We start from the raw sequence: 16,245 nt of genomic DNA on the forward strand, positions 1-16,245 counted from the left end.
ATGTATAATTGAAATGAGCTAATTTCATATCCATGCTTCATTGAAGTTCGTTGGCCAAGTTACCTTTACCTAAAATATTGAAATCATGTACAAGCCATAAGCAAGACGGTGTGTTTCTCTTGCTTTCTTTGGTTCGAGTTCCTATGCTGTAAGTGGGATCTGATGAATTGAGTGTTATTCTCTGTGAAAATTAACAGTTTTTAAGTTTCAATGAAAATGAAAGGAGGGTTGCGACTGTTTGTATAAAAAAAATTAAAAAAAAACCTCGTGTTGAAATGTACCAATTTCTCTTTCTAAATTTAATTTTGTACCACCAAACCCCATCTTGACTAATTAATTTTCTTTTGAGGTTATTGGTCTCGTACAAGTGGCCAACGGTGGGAAGTCTACGGCAGCACCTGTTCCTAGATAAATACTGCAGGAGTTTGCAGAAGAGGGAAGAAGAGGTTGTTCCTGTTCTACAACAATGGAAGCTCTGGATTCTTTGGAGAGAGGTGATGAACAAAGCCCTCTGCTGGTTAAGGTACTCTCTCTCTCTCTCTCTCTCTCTCTCTCTCTCTCTCTCTCTCTCTCTCTCTCCCCTTAGACACATACATGGATATGGTGTGAAATGCTGCTCTCAGAAGAACAAAAGCATTCTATAAGATTGTAGCTGGATTTTCCTAATAATATGATTTTTATTCTGAAAGTTGGCATTCCAGAATACATCATTCCCCTCTAAATTGGTCAGTTTTAGACGAATATGTGGTGGACAATGTTTTGTATGAACCTTATTTATCCCTTTTTTGAATGCTAAAAAATGATCGCGTTCTCTATTTAGCTAGGTAATTAGGTTGCTTTAAATCTGGCCGACATGGAATTAGGAATTATTGGGTCACACACAGGTCAATTTCAGTCTTTTATTTTCTTCCAATATATCCATCAACCTTCTACCTACCAAATAATGTTGACACAAATACTTGCGTAGTTAATGATTCTACCTTTTAAACAACGGCAATTGGTGCATAATTATCAATTTTATCTGTAATTTGTCACTCTTTGGTGGTTGAACTGTACAGGGAAGGTATACATCAAGAATAAAGTGGCTCTGATATAAGACTGACTACTTCATAAACTGTAAAGGTTTATTGAACCATTTTATTTGAATTTGGGGCTTCTATGGAGGGGAAAGAGAAAGAGTCTCTGCTGATTAAGATACAAGGATTTTACCCCTCTTTTCTAAATCCTAAATCCTTAATAAAAGAAAAGAAAGAGAGACATTTTCCTATAGATTAATTCACATAGGTATTGGATTTGGTATAATCATTTAACGAAACAAAATGTTTCTATTGTCAATTTGTTGAATAGAAGCAAAGATGGAAGTAAGTACCATTGGATTTGCTGGCAGCTTTCTGTTTATTTCTCTGGCTATCTGGAGCCTTTAAGGAAGGATACATGTTTTTGAGTCTTGGCTTCAAATCATACAATTTTCTTTCCTTTTGTACGGATCCCAACTTGCGACAAAATGGAAATAAGATTTTTCTACCTAGATTATCCTAAATGTTTCAGTCTTTCAGCTGTACCAAAGAACTGTAAGTGGTAAAGTTAGTAAACATATATTATAGTGAATCGTACCTACTACATTGTAACCAACTGCAGTGTGATGATCTCAGAGTTCCACTCTTTTCAATAGGTCTCTCCTGTCAAAACACAAACAAGTAGTAGTTAGATAAAAAATTAGAGAAGATACATGAAATTTGATATTCACATTTGGTACTTTGACAATTCATTAGGTGGGAGCTCACAAGAGCCTAATATTATCAAAGTAAATCATTGAGTATGGCTTTATATAGGTCATCCAAAGTGCCTTAGAAATCTAGACCAGATTATTTGATTGGTTTCGGTATCTATAAATCATCATCGCAGTAATGTTAATAAGCTCAACATAGATCATAACATTATGCAGTCTAGCGTCACAGGTTCAACTCATGGGAATAACCTCTCTAGCAATAGAGATAAGGCTAGGATCTCTTATTGTAACCCAAACTTGTGGTTGCCACAAGCACTACAGCACTAGGATCTCTTATTTAAGCATTCATCATGATCTCTCTCCCAAGTAAATCAGATTCGCCCTTCCATAATAGCATCATCTTATTTCTTCTAGTGATCTGCACTGTTAGCAAACTAAAATTGGAGACCAAGCATTCACTTCCAAATAGATTAATTGTATGAAAAGCATCACAGTTAGGGTATCTTCCACTGGTCACTATAATATTTGTCTATTATCATATATCATGCCATTAAATAGCAGTACCTATGGAACTCAAATAATCAATGCATTTGAAACTATCAATCGGTATTATGATGTACAGTCAAAATGAATAAATGAGTAACGTATTGAACTAGCAATGAAAGATGTCATTCCTTTTGAAACTTTTCCTTTTCAGAGTGAGCCGCCGAGGTATTGCAATGATGAAACGTCATCTGGAGCATATCAAGAACCTCAGTTGCAGCACAAACCTACTGACTGGAAGGCACCAGCTATCATTTTGGGTGAGCTTTCATCTGCACACGGAAGGCTTTATTTGGAGCAACAAGCTCAGATGCTGTTTTGGTGACATGATAATTTTCTTGCGGAAAATGAACAAAGAGCTACAAGATTGCACATGTGTAACTAAATACTATCTGTATGTGTGTATAACAAGTTTTTGAACAGTTGCAGAAAATTTGTGGTGATATAGCTATGATGGCAATGTGAAAAATTATGATAAGAAAGACCAGATAGTGCTTCTTATTGATCGTGAAAATAACGGCAATTTAGCTTTAACATAATATTTCTAGTTTTTTACTGCTTAGGATGTATCATATATTGCAGCAATGTTTCAGGTTCTGAATGCTTGGAAAGCATGGCGTACAATGGCATTGGAACAAACTTAGTCGTATATCTGCGCACTGTCCTTAATGGCAGTAATGCTTCAAATGCAGCAAACGTTGCTACTTGGCATGGAACGAGCTATTTTACACCAGTTATTGGAGCTATCATAGCAGATACATACTGGGGCAATTACAAGACAATTTGGATCTCCCTAATAGTATACCTACTTGTATGTCAAATTCAATTCTTGCATCTCTCATTGTTTAAGTAGCTTCATACCAACTTCTGTGATTGGCATGTTGTCGAGGTAATCTCATTTATTCTTTTCTGAATTACTTTCAGGGTATGATATTGATATCTTTTTCAGCTTTGATTCTAAATTCAAGTTCTGCCTTATGTGAGACGCACTCATGTCAGACATCAAGTGGAACTAAAACATTTCTGTTATTTTTTGGATTGTACCTTGTTTCATTTGGGAGTGGAGGAGTGAGGTCTGCATTGCTTCCTTTTGGTGCACAGCAATTCAATGATGAGAAGCCTGTTGACAGAGAAAAGAAGGGACAATTCTTCAGTTGGTTCTATGTCTGTGTCATCTTTGGAGCAATTACTTCCAGCACATTTATAGTCTGGATACAGGAAAATATAGATTGGGCACTTGGATTTGGTATAGCAACCCTATGCATAATGCTAGCCTCAGGAGGCTTCCTGCTAGGAAGACCAACTTACCGATTGCAAACTCCAATTGGTAGTCCATTGAAGAGCATTTGCCAGGTTTTGGTTGCATCTTTCAGGAAAATAAGCATTGAAGTTCCCACAAATAGCAATCTCCTTTATGAGGGCAACTACAATTTTGCGCAACTGAAACTAGCGCATACAAACGAATTCAGGTAATTCGCCTGCTTTTTCCATATATGAATGCAACAGAATAGGCAGATTTTGATTCTGAACTTTGTTTCTGCTTTAAGGCTTTACTGCTTTATACAGTTTATTAGACCTCACAGCAAATGCCGTCGACATGTGGACATGCCTTTCCATGTAAAACACATTCAAAGGTTTACCATATAATTCGCCTGCTTTTTCCATACATGAATGCAACAGAATAGGCAGATTTTGATTCTGAACTTTGTTTCTGCTTTAAGGCTTTACTGCTTTATACAGTTTATTAGACCTCACAGCAAATGCCGTCGACATGTGGACATGCCTTTCCATGTAAAACACATTCAAAGGTTTACCATATAATTCGCCTGCTTTTTCCATACATGAATGCAACAGAATAGGCAGATTTTGATTCTGAACTTTGTTTCTGCTTTAAGGCTTTACTGCTTTATACAGTTTATTAGACCTCACAGCAAATGCTGGACATGCCTTTCCATGTAAAACACATTCAAAGGTTTACCATGTAAAATATATCCAGCTCCAATTTCTTCTGTTGTAATTTCACACTGGAGCAACTCCTGTGAGGTAGTTAAGGTGTACTGTATAGTATAGTTCCTGAATGAGGGTTAAGTGTGTAGCTTTAAGTTTCTCGTTATTCCTGCAGATTCTTGGACAAAGCTGCTACTATTCATGATTCAGATGTAGAGGACAGTGATCCTAAAAGTTCGTGGAAAATTTGTACAGTAACACAAGTCGAAGAGTTGAAGATACTTCTACGCTTTGCTCCAATATGGACAACTAGTATTGTCTTTACAGCTGCATTTTCTCAAATGCAAACCACTTTTGTCCAACAAGGGAAAGTAATGGACTCCAGGATCGGATCGTTCTCCATACCACCAGCATCCTTGTATTCTTTTGAAGTGATAACTGTCATGGCATGGGTTCTTCTCTACAATAAAGTACTAGTGCCAACAATTAGGTGCTGCTTTTCCTATGATCTATCACAGTTGCAGAGGATGGGAATCGGACGCTTTCTGATTATCATAGCAATGGCAACTGCTGCACATTTGGAAAAGATGAGATTAGATAGTGCTAAGAATGGTGAACTTCTAAGCATAACAAGGCAGCTTCCTCAATATCTCATTATTGCAGTCGCAGAGGCTTTTAGCCTGATCACTCAGCTTGAGTTCTTCTATGGTCAGGCACCTGAATCGATGAAGAGCATGTGCAGTGCATTTGCATTGCTCACAATCTCTCTAGGCAATTACCTGAGCTCCCTGATCATCACACTTGTTGCAGTTACGACAACGACAGAAGGGAAGCCTGGATGGATACCAGATGATTTGAACGAAGGTCGCCTCGATTACTATTTTTGGAGCTTAACTGGCCTATGTACAGTCAATTTTATTGTATATCTTGCTTTTGCAAAGAACTACACACTAAAGAAAGTCATTTTGGAGAGCTGAAGTTTTAGGTAGAACATGGATAGCACCTTGATGATATATTTTTCTTATATGGAAAGTTGCAGTAAATGTGTTATCCACAACTGCATCATTATTAAACAGTAGATACAATCAATGTAAGTGTAAAACGAAAATTGTTAAGCTGTACTTTCTTTTGGTAAATGTTATTTATCCTTCCATCTAGATTGTGTCGAAAAAAGGTCAAGAAAACATGATCTACTTGATTTATGACTGAATTTTGCATGTTCTCAATTAACAAGGAGTATGACAAAGAAACAATAAGCAAGCACTATGACGAACCAGATCTGATTTTATTTATCATCAGAAGAAAGAGGAGTCCAATAGATGGGAAATTCACAACTTAATCGAATCAAATTTACTTTGAAATTTTTTAAGATTACCTTTTCAAATCGTCAAGAATTTGACTCACATGCTTTTAAGATTATGACACAGCATTGCCAGCAACCAAATATGTCGGCATTTTAGTTCAACAACCTGAATCAAATGATCAACTACTTGGCCACAAGATTATTGCAAGAACTTACAAATAAGAGGCTAAAATTTTTTTTTTTTAAAAAAAAAAGGCTTTTGTTGTCAAAGATATCATAATTACATTACATTGTACATAGAGTCAGCTGTATCTGTCTCACTAAGCATCCGACACTGTAATCTCCTGACAATTAACACTGTTCTAATATCTTTGAAATCTAAACTTGTATGTGAGTGTTTGGTTTTCCTTAATTTCTGATTTAGTTAGGAGCGGCGTAAAGGGCATCTAATTGTAGTAGCCAGATCACATATTTCAATAGCAGAGATGGAGGCAAAAATCAGACGGCATTCATTCGCTCAATCAAACTGCATTATCCTCTTTTTTTCTCTTGTGAGATCTTCTTTCAATTTGGAATAAACTTTTGATTAATCTATGATGATTAATACAAGAAATATAAACAGTATTATTCAATTTGCAAGAAGAAAGGTAGAATACAATTTAACTTTATTCCACGTCAGCAGAATATCTTATTTTAAACCGCATCTACAGCTTGTTGTCATGCTAGAATCTTCAATTTTTAGCCACACATAGAAGGGAATAAAGTAGTACTGCATGGCATACTTCTTCTAATTTTCTTGAAAATTTCCGGAGTTATATTCCATTAAAAAGATCACATTCAAGATATACTCACTTTTACAAAAACTCAATTTATTACGATCCTTCTGTTATGGTGCTTCTAAATTTGGCAAATGTTACTCTTAACTAAATATGGTTGTGCCACGGTGTCGATCACCGACTAACACGGCACATCACGTGTCATGACACTTATCAATCCTGCCATTGAGAAGAAGAGAAAAAATAAGAGATTATTCACTTCCACCTTCACCGCTGACATCACTCGAGCTCGTGCCGCTCTTATCTTTGTCAGATGACCTAGCTCGAGGAGGAAGAAAGATCGAGAGAGAGGATCGGGCCGATTGATTAAAAACTTAAATTGCGGATTCGGTAATTCAGCGAACGACGATCAACGACGACAAGCTTGACAACAAAGTCGTCGATAACGAGCGACGAAACTACTAGAAGATACGCCATGAGACACCCCTTGTGCAATGCTTCGGTCAGCAATAGTTACTCTTAACTAAAAAAAAATACCCCAAAAATTAGAGTCATTGCCTCAGCACTCAACTACTCTGCCCACTTCCAACTTAAAAGATCCCCAAAATGCTCATTATTAATTATAATTCCAATTAAGGTCAATACACCGTATAAATTAAACTTGGAGGGTCAAAATAAACTTTAGCACTAGTACTAAATTTTATTTGCCGTCCAAAATGTTGCAATGGACGGCAGAGATTAATTCCTTTACCAATATATGTCAGAATATCCGACTCGCATAATTCTAGCGACATAATTTAGCTGTTACAATTATAGAGTTCGGAGAGAGAGAAGAAGAATCCTTTCTTGGGCATCTCTCGTTCTTAAAATCTTTCAAGGAAAGCTCGAGAAAAGATCTTTGCTCAGTTGAGGCTTCGGAGATTTCGAGTCGTAGGGGGGGTGCGGAGAGGGAGGGCGATCGGCTATGGGGCAAGCGTTTCGGAAGCTCTTCGATACCTTCTTCGGCAACAAAGAGATGAGGGTTTGCGCTTCAATTCCCCTTCTTGTGCTTATTTCTGTAATTGTTTCGTTTGGTTGTTGTCGGATGGTTTGATCTGTTTTCGAGTTAGAGATCCATTCTTGCTAGCTCTCCTCTTACAGCGGCTCTAACGGATTTGTTCTTTCCGATTGATTTTTGTAATTCTAGGTGATTTGGTGTTCTATTTGATTTATTACGATGTAGTTAAACATATATATTCTTTCATCGCACTTTAGTACCCAAGAAGATGCGTAAGCAGCAATTTCTCTTTTATGACATTGGATTTTGAAGCTAATTGATATAGGATTTTTTTTTCTGCAGCATGATTATTCATAGTCTTGCTTTTCTCCTAACTGAATTGTAAATGCTCTCCTTTCCTTATCTAATAGTTTCCTAAGTTTGCTTAGCTTTTACCTGCTATGTAGTGAGATATTTACTGCCCTAGTTGTAGCGCTGATGGAGAAGTGAAATTTATGTAACAGATCTGCTCCCAATTATGGGGCACAAGGAAGGCTCTGTTGTTATGATTATGTTGCCATCAACTTCTAGAAGTACTTGATCAATGACTGCATCAATTGATACCTCAGAATTATCCTAACTCCTAACTGATTCAAATTCCGTTTCCCCTATGAAACATTGGATACTTCCAAATATGGCATTGATATGTGGCAAATGATATGTTCAGTGTATTAGCTGTACGGAATTTAATTTGTAGCCCCGAGAGTTGTATATTTTCCATTCTTTGGTATCTTTTTGGTTAATTGCAAATTAAGTAGGGTTACACTTGCATTATCTTTCAGATGCTTCTATGTCAGTTTAGGAAATGTGCACTAGTTAAGCAAAAACAGTGGTGATGTGCCCATTGAAGATGAGGTTCCATATTTATGTTCCTTACTCATTTTGAGGTAGGACTGAATTAACTTTTGAGTGATGATTTGTCTTTAAGTAAAGAACATTAATATGCCCTGGATTTCACAAATTTTGTCCCTGCTACAGAGATTATTAATCTTGTTTTAGTAAGGCAGGATATTGCTACATTGTGACTAAAATATTTTGTGTTTACCTGATGAATCAGATTATGTGTTGTACTTGTCCTCAACATTACTTTACCTGATTTCCATATGTGATGGATCATATTATATTAATAGCTTCACCATTACTAGTGCTGAACTTTACACTTCTCGTACCATATATTTCATTTGAGACTTGGTTGGAGCTTATTATATGTCGCCTCTGATTTTATTTTTCATTCATAGCAATGAATTTTTAATGTCATTGACAATATTTCTTAGGTAGTGATGCTTGGACTGGATGCAGCAGGTAAAACAACTATATTGTACAAGTTGCATATTGGAGAGGTTCTGTCAACTGTTCCTACTATAGGTAGGCATTTGCTTATCATAACATGGCGGTTTTCTACATATCTTCTGCTTTAGTAATCATTCAACGACCTATTTGATATGTTTCACAAGCATGTTGCTGAAAAGGCAATGTATAAATTCAAATTCCGCATGAAATATGACAATAGAAAGAATCAAAATTTAAAATAAGAACTTACAACTCTACTCTGAAAAAATAATTGGTGGCGCCAAAGACAAGTAGTTTTTAAATATACCACTTGTGATCAACTTTAGAAGGGAAACATACAGTTGGAATTTTGAGAAAGCACGCGTCCGGTTTCATTCTCTTTCCCCCTTTTGGTGGCATTTACAATCCTAGGAAATTACGTGCCTGTGAAAGTTTTGGGTTTTCCAATTGTCAAAAATTAAGAATATCAAAATCTTGACTAAGGGGTATATGTTTGAGCAGTTCATTACTGTAGGAGCAGGGATACAGGTTTCTAAAAGAGTTTCAATTAGGGAGCATCAGTGGTGCTGTCATTGAGATTTTGAAATTAAATTAGGTCTGACACTGTTCAGCGAAAGGGGGATGGGGACATGGGGACATGGGGTATTAGTATGTCTATATTTTTGGTGATTGACATCACTGGGGTTTAATTTGGAATTGAATGATGATTACGTTGCATATTGTACAATTGAAGGGCTTGAAGGATGCCTAGCGATGGAAGTTGATGCTGCTATAAGAACTCATTTGGATTTATTAACATCTTTAATTATACTTCTTCTGCCATCAACACTAAGCACATGACAACAGACCTTACAAGTCACACTGAACGACTCTTCATGTTATTGAGATCTCTTAATATCCCTGATTTTCTTTACGAATTTAAAGTCTGACTCTGTTTTCTTTCTTTTCCTTTATTCTCATGTAGGTTTCAACGTTGAGAAAGTTCAGTACAAGAATGTTGTATTTACAGTGTGGGATGTTGGCGGGCAAGAGAAACTGAGGCCCTTGTGGAGGCATTACTTTAACAATACTGATGGTCTGGTATGTAGTCACTGGCTCGATAGCCTAATGGTCTATATTAGCTTCTGCACCCTTTTGTTCTTTGAAATGCTTGATGCAATTACAATGAGTATTAATGTTCTAACAAACACTCATCCAATCGTTAATGGTTGCACATCTTAAGAATCCAGATTACTTACTATTCCTAGCAAGAGAGGGCAAGAAATATGAAGAAGACTTGATTATGACCTATTACACTGAAGATGTCCAGAAATCCATATTCCAGTCTCTTCAGAGGCTCTAGGCTGTAAAACATTCAGGCACATAATAGAGAGTGTAAATAGTAGTGGTATTAAAAAAATGCACACTAGAATATTATCTTTGTGACTCGAGACCATCAATTGCAATCTAACCATCCAAACATGCATAACCAAACTCGGCTAATGCTTTTGTAGTATTAATACAGTGAAGTAGCATTTATATGAGTTTGGCTTATAATGTACATCCTAAATTTTGTGGAAAACTCACCCTAAATCATGCCATGTCCTGTTTTGCCCAGGCATACGATATGATATGTGTCTGATTTTGTTCTTTGTATGTTCTGGTGCCTCCTATTAATTATTTACCAAAATCTTGTTGAGCTTATGTAATGGAAGGTGCTAAGAAGGAGAGATGGGAGGGGTTTGCGGAGTTGATGATCTCATCTTCAAAGATTTTAGTTTTTTATGTAATATATCCTTTGAAATGGAAATGCCGTCCTCCCATACTTCTGGGAATATTGGAACCTTTCCCTTCTCCCAACATGGATTCCATCTTCTTGCATTAACGCATGTCAAGATAAAATTTTGATGGGATGTATTTGCATTTAAAAATTCCTCTCTACTGACCGATAATGGAATAACATGGTACACCTTTTCACTTGCAGATCTATGTAGTTGATTCATTGGACAGAGAAAGAATTGGAAAAGCCAAAGCAGAGTTTCAGGTCCTACTATTTAGCACACGATAATTGAGTGCCTTATGAAAGAGTCTCTTTGTTCTTTTGATTTCTGATGTACTTCTTTATTTTCTTCTCAGGCCATTATCAATGACCCTTTTATGCTTAACAGTTTGATATTGGTGTTCGCAAACAAACAGGACATGGTATGATAAATTCGCTTTTCCTAGTAGTATGTGTGTGTTGCTTTATGTAATATAGATCATCCCGTTGCAGACAAACCCGATAGATCATTATTATACCTATGAGAAAAGTAAAATGTATATTTTGTTTTCTCATACTTTTCTTACAGAGCTGTATCTATATCTAGTTATTTGCTTTGCATTATTCGCTAAAAAGTGAGAAATTAAGTGGACATGATGACTTGTTACTTAGTCGATTTTTTCCATTAAGGTTACATGAAGAATTCTGATTTGGCAATATGGTAATGCAATGCACCAATACAATATTTTTGACATTTTAGTTACCATAGATTGGAATCTATAAACTTTTGAGTTAGTCCAAATTTGATTTATTCCATCACTCTTTTATGCTTCCTGATGGATACGCATGCACTGCGTATCCACTAGTTATGTTGTCTGCTTTGGAGGTATTAGAAAAAAGTTTCTCGTTGCTGCCTCAAAGTATTGTTTTCCACAGTGCATTCTTTGAGTTTATTTAGGTCGCATGCATGGTTTATGGTATATCCCATGCTTGTAAGCAATAGCAAAAGCATGGGAATATCGTGAAAATTCATCCGGCTTCTTAGAAATTTATCGACTACTACTTTGGGCTGCTACAGGATGCTGTCTGGATTGTTGACATTGTCACTTTCTTGTCCTTCTGAGAAAACATCAAATTTTGTATGAATCACTCAAAAGTGATTGTTTTTTTTTTCCTACATGGGTCGTCCAGATTTTCAAATCTAACGCCGTTTAATTTTGTCCAGAAAGGAGCAATGACCCCGATGGAGGTATGTGAGGGTCTGGGACTTTATGATCTGAGGAACCGCATCTGGCATATCCAAGGATCTTGTGCCCTTAGAGGTGATGGCCTCTATGAAGGCTTGGACTGGCTAGCAACTTCTCTGAAGGAACTGAAAGCTTCTGGCAGCTCCACTTCAGTCGGAACCTCTACGTTCTGACTTTCTAGAGGTTTATCTCTTGGATCCCCCATCTTTTTTGTCAGAGTTTTTCAGTTATTTTCTCTTTATCTTCCATAATCATTTCCTGTTTCATAATTCAGGTTCCCCCACTTTATCGGTGGTGTTGACGGTGTAAGCTCGAGCTCAATGAGTTTAACCAAATTGTAATTTGTCAATGATCTGTATGATTTTACTAGTGAATTGACAAGATAGATTACTCCCTCTGATTTTTATCAATGGACATGTATCGATCTGCATGCTGGTGATCCTGTCTGGGATTGAAAGAAATTAATCATGCGGACTCTTCACTTGTGTATATATCGACTCGTGAGTAATGGTGCTTGATAAATATATCATGGGAAAAATTAATGCATCATCTTTGAGCATTCATACTGCATTTATGTGGATCGAGTGAAAATTTCAACAGAAAAAGTAGATTGAGTTGGTGATCAACGAGAGAGAGAATAGATAGGCATCATTCTTGGACCTTCATGTGGCTGCAGCACATTGCGTGAATGCTAATTGATGAAAAAGATAATACTTAATAACCTTCTCCTTGTCTTACATCTACGTGATCCGAACAATAGTGCGACCTAAATCCTTCCTACGTACTAACTAATTAATAAAAAGACTCAGTAGCAAAAGCAATTAAATGTATTAATCAAAAACCCAGGCATGCTCTTCGCGAAGTTTCTGCTCCTCCTCTAGAGTGTAGTCATTCACGCTCCCAAGGTATTCTCAGCAATCCTCCACCGACATATCCTTGATGCTATCCGCCATGGCCTTGCATGGCAGTTGCATCAGCTCTTCGTGAATGAGATAGTTGGCCGCCATAGCCACTTCGAGCAAACAACTGTTGTTCCTCGAGAAACTTCTTATCCTAACGACGCTTCAACTCCTTTGCCACCTTGTTGTTGTTGCTGCTGCTACTACTATAGCACTTTCAGTACTCCACCACCTCTGCGAGGAGAGGCAGGAACTACGCAGTTTCCCCACCGCAGTCTTCGATTAAGTTCTTCGTCACATTGTAATTATAATTTTTACATGAGTATTAAGTATTTGCTTTATTTTTTAAGTCTGCTCCTAATATTTTGTGCATGTCCAATTCACTTTAAAATTTATATACAAAACTAGGTACGTTTTAAAACCGTTGTAAAAAATAATTATCTATTGAACTGTAATAAGGTTTAAATTTTTATATTTATATTATAATATTAAGGATGTTAACCGTTAGATTTCTATAAGCCGGATTATAAACACTTATTCCTGGATGAAGAAGCACTATTAAAATAGAAAAAAGAAACACTTATATTTGGTTTACCGATGGGACATGGTTTTCTTGTACTGCTTACTACAGTACTACCGTTGTTAATAATCGGCTACGTGATCGTTGTCGCCAAACGTGCAGGATTTTGATTTTGGACGAGAGATTGTAACCTCTCTTTTCTTAATTAGGCCTTTGACTTGGGATTGGTATTGGCCCGTTGGGCCTTCTAAGCCCATATCATTAGTGTAATAATGATAATAATTGTTGTCAACTAACAACTCTTTTACCTAAACCTACATTAATAAATAGTAATGTGGGATGAAGAGTTTCTGCTGACCAACCAAACCAGCAAGGGAGCGTTGCGGCTGTGACCAAAGGCAGCAGGCATACATACACCAAACTTGTCAGGCATCATCTACCCTTCATCTCTAATCAAGCGGTGTCAAACCATTTCCTAAATCTAGGGCGCGCGGCGCACTTCCACGGAAGGGAAGGGAAGAGAGATCATACACCCAATCCAAGATGGACCAACGGTCATATTTTCAAAACTTCTAATGCAGGCGCACAACGGTCATATTTTTCGAATGAGACCCTCCTGATCCCTAATTCCCTATATATATCTCTCGACTTCCTCCACAATTCCCCAATCCATACCAGGATAATATTTCTCCTCTCCAATCGGCAATCACTCGTCGCCTCCCCCAAATCCAATCCAATAAAACCATGGATTTCCACAGCCTCCACAGGAGAGACCTTCAGGCCCTCTGCAAGAAGAACCGAGTTCCGGCGAACATGACCAACGTCGCCATGGCCGACGCCCTCCAAGCTCTCCAAACCGTAAGGGGTTTCCCCCTCTCCTTTTCTACTTCTCCTTCTTGCTTTGGTTTCCTTTCTTCTGACTTGGGTGTCTTTCTTATTTTCTTTATCAGGTTGAAGGGATTGATGAGATCCTAGAACCATCCAAGTTTCTATCTCCAAAGAAAGCGGAGGCGACGTCGCCGGAGATGACTCTCACGTCCCGCAGAACCTCGACGCGGAGAGCGCGGAGGACGGAGGAGAGGCAGGCGAGTCCCCTGCCCCGGGCTCGACGGGTGAGCGTGAAGGCCTCGGAGATCATGCGACTGGTTTCTGAAGGGGAGGAAGAAGACAGAAAGCAAGAAGGGGAAAAGGAGACAGTTGAAACGCCAGCTGCGTCCGTTCGTGTGTATTCAAGAAGAAGAACCACCAAGAAAGGGGAAGGAGAAGAAGAAGAAGTCAAGGCGATAACGGATACCCCAGCGGCATCGCATGCTAGGACTACGAGGCGAAGGGCGACTAGAAAGGAGGAGGACGGCCAAGAAGATGCACCAACCGGAGTACCTCCGACTCCGACAACCCGCTGCAGCCAGAGAACAATGGCGACCGAAGGTTCACGAACGACGAGGAGGACGAGGCAGTCCTCGAGGAAGCCGACCACGGTGGAGACCACCGCGAGGAGGACGACAAGGGCAATGGCTTCTGCCAAGATGGAATCTTTAGACCAGGATGAAGAAGAAGAAGGAGAGCGGACAGGTGAGATGCCAAGAATTCCTATCCGTTTTCTCATTCGTTCTTTGGCTCTCTTTTACATCTCTGTTCTGTTTCTCATCATTTTTCATCTTTATTGTGTAGGGGTTGATGGAAATAATGATCTCGATGAGAAATCTGAAGGAGTTCAAGAATTAAGCGGTGATGGTGAAGAATGCAACAAAGGAGATGCTAAAGAAAGTGTAGCCGATCTATCTAAGAGCGAATCAAAACTGATCGAAGAGGAGGAGAAGCATGGAAGTGAGGAACAACAAGATCAGCGTTGTCCCTTATCCGGTCTGAGCAATTCGCCGATCAGAGGGCTCGTATCGGATGTGGATCCAGAGAGCGAATCAAAACTGGTGCCGTTGTCGTTGGATTCCCAACCAACGGCGACGAATGGAGAAAAAGAAGAAGAATGCGGTTGTGGTGAAGAGACGATCGCCGAACTCGACGCCGAGATCGATCCCATCGACAAGGAGGAACGAGAAACAGAGCTAGATTTATCACTTACCAGCGAGATTCCAGACGAAACGAAGGAATCCAGAGAGATCCTTGTGGAATCGGCACCGGAACCGGAGTTCGTCGCTGCCGGCTCCTCGTCTCCTCTCACCAATATGCTCTCGCTGTCTCCATGCCTGCAGATCTCAGAAGCCCCCGGATCTCCGGTCACGACTTCTCCCAAGGCAGAGGAAGCGATCGGATCTCCGGCAAAAACGTCCGCGCTGGTCGGAGATCTGATTGGAAAACTCCTCGACTCCGTCGTCAAATCTCTCGCCAACACCTCCATCAACGCTGGAGATCCGACCAAAACTTTGCCTGGCGTCGGTCTCCTAACCGAACCTCCGGAGGCTCAGGCGCCGGATTCCGTCGAGTCCATCGGGGTGGATTACGAGGCGGTGGAGAGGAAGAACGACGCTGAAAAGGAGAACATAGTGGCGAGCTCGGTGTCTTCGCTGACGTCAGCCAAAGCTGGAAGCAGCGGAGAGGACCAGAAACCAGTGAAAGTTTTGGACTTGAAAGAAATGAGCCTGAGGAAGCTGAAGGTTATGTACAAGGAAAAGCTCATCACTGTCAGCAACAACAACAACAACAACAACAATAAGGTAAGAAGAAGCAGTCAGCAATTAATTGGTGATCGTATTCAATCTTGTGTTTGATATCATATTCTCTCTAATGCCTGTTATTTTTAATTGCGTTTTTTAAATGTAGGTGGTGGAAGGGAAAAGATTAGCACTTGCTGAGTTAGATGAGAACATTCTCTGATGGAGTTAATTTTGGGTCTAAGGATCAAATAAGAACCTGAGTTCTGTTGCTATTGCAAAATTTTGGAGTTTTTTATTTGAGTTTGTGTGAGTTGGGTTGTGAAACTATGGTTTCTCCTGCCCTTTACTGGTTGTTGCTAAACTTTTTGTCTACTGAGTTGGGAGAGATTAATAATGGAGCAATTTATGTTGTGCTTCCATATTTTGTTACCTTGCCTTCATCTGAAAGGTCTTATGCTGTGATGGAAATGAGGATTTTGATTGGTTGCTTCCAAGTTTTCTCTACCAATTTGAGTCTTGTGCAGCATACCAATTCCAACTTATGTTAGAGTTGCAATTTTAGATGAATGTATTAAATTGCAAAATCTGTTGAATTATATTGTATC

At 38.8% G+C, this 16,245-nt stretch overlaps 3 protein-coding genes across 3 annotated transcripts; all 3 read left to right on the forward strand.

Moving 5' to 3' along the window:
• The first annotated feature begins 20 nt into the window (after positions 1-20).
• LOC140783833 (protein NRT1/ PTR FAMILY 8.3-like) lies at positions 21-5,376 on the forward strand. The gene is made up of 6 exons (XM_073130911.1): positions 21-148; positions 350-523; positions 2,427-2,532; positions 2,866-3,083; positions 3,197-3,741; positions 4,395-5,376. The coding sequence occupies exons 2-6, from the start codon at positions 467-469 to the stop codon at positions 5,194-5,196; spliced, it is 1,728 nt and encodes a 575-aa protein (XP_072987012.1). The 5' UTR covers positions 21-148; positions 350-466; the 3' UTR covers positions 5,197-5,376.
• A 1,628-nt stretch (positions 5,377-7,004) lies between these two features.
• On the forward strand, positions 7,005-12,158 carry LOC140784843 (ADP-ribosylation factor 1-like). The gene is made up of 7 exons (XM_073132433.1): positions 7,005-7,319; positions 8,609-8,699; positions 9,589-9,704; positions 10,588-10,647; positions 10,740-10,805; positions 11,588-11,792; positions 11,884-12,158. Exons 1-6 carry the CDS (start codon positions 7,263-7,265, stop codon positions 11,780-11,782), a joined length of 585 nt encoding a protein of 194 aa, XP_072988534.1. The 5' UTR covers positions 7,005-7,262; the 3' UTR covers positions 11,783-11,792; positions 11,884-12,158.
• Positions 12,159-13,593: 1,435 nt separating this feature from the next.
• Positions 13,594-16,134, forward strand: LOC140784270 (uncharacterized). The gene is made up of 4 exons (XM_073131565.1): positions 13,594-13,886; positions 13,979-14,600; positions 14,700-15,700; positions 15,807-16,134. Exons 1-4 carry the CDS (start codon positions 13,773-13,775, stop codon positions 15,858-15,860), a joined length of 1,791 nt encoding a protein of 596 aa, XP_072987666.1. The 5' UTR covers positions 13,594-13,772; the 3' UTR covers positions 15,861-16,134.
• Positions 16,135-16,245: the final 111 nt, after the last annotated feature.

This window comes from Typha latifolia, chromosome 3 (genome assembly GCF_019914945.1).
Source record: "Typha latifolia isolate L0001 chromosome 3, TyphaL0001v2, whole genome shotgun sequence".
NCBI classification, from domain to species: Eukaryota; Viridiplantae; Streptophyta; class Magnoliopsida; order Poales; family Typhaceae; genus Typha; species Typha latifolia.

Bases quoted from the DNA above. Each gene is read 5' to 3' on its own strand.
- LOC140783833 (XM_073130911.1), top strand. From the start codon at position 467: ATGGAAGCTCTGGATTCTTTGGAGAGAGGTGATGAACAAAGCCCTCTG. The intron at 524-2,426 runs GTACTCTCTCTC...TTTCCTTTTCAG, and splicing joins AAAGCCCTCTGCTGGTTAAG to AGTGAGCCGCCGAGGTATTG. The intron at 3,084-3,196 runs GTATGTCAAATT...AATTACTTTCAG, and splicing joins CCCTAATAGTATACCTACTT to GGTATGATATTGATATCTTT.
- LOC140784843 (XM_073132433.1), top strand. From the start codon at position 7,263: ATGGGGCAAGCGTTTCGGAAGCTCTTCGATACCTTCTTCGGCAACAAA. The intron at 8,700-9,588 runs GTAGGCATTTGC...ATTCTCATGTAG, and splicing joins GTCAACTGTTCCTACTATAG to GTTTCAACGTTGAGAAAGTT. The intron at 10,806-11,587 runs GTATGATAAATT...AATTTTGTCCAG, and splicing joins TCGCAAACAAACAGGACATG to AAAGGAGCAATGACCCCGAT.
- LOC140784270 (XM_073131565.1), top strand. From the start codon at position 13,773: ATGGATTTCCACAGCCTCCACAGGAGAGACCTTCAGGCCCTCTGCAAG. The intron at 14,601-14,699 runs GTGAGATGCCAA...TTTATTGTGTAG, and splicing joins AGAAGAAGGAGAGCGGACAG to GGGTTGATGGAAATAATGAT. The intron at 15,701-15,806 runs GTAAGAAGAAGC...TTTTAAATGTAG, and splicing joins ACAACAACAACAACAATAAG to GTGGTGGAAGGGAAAAGATT.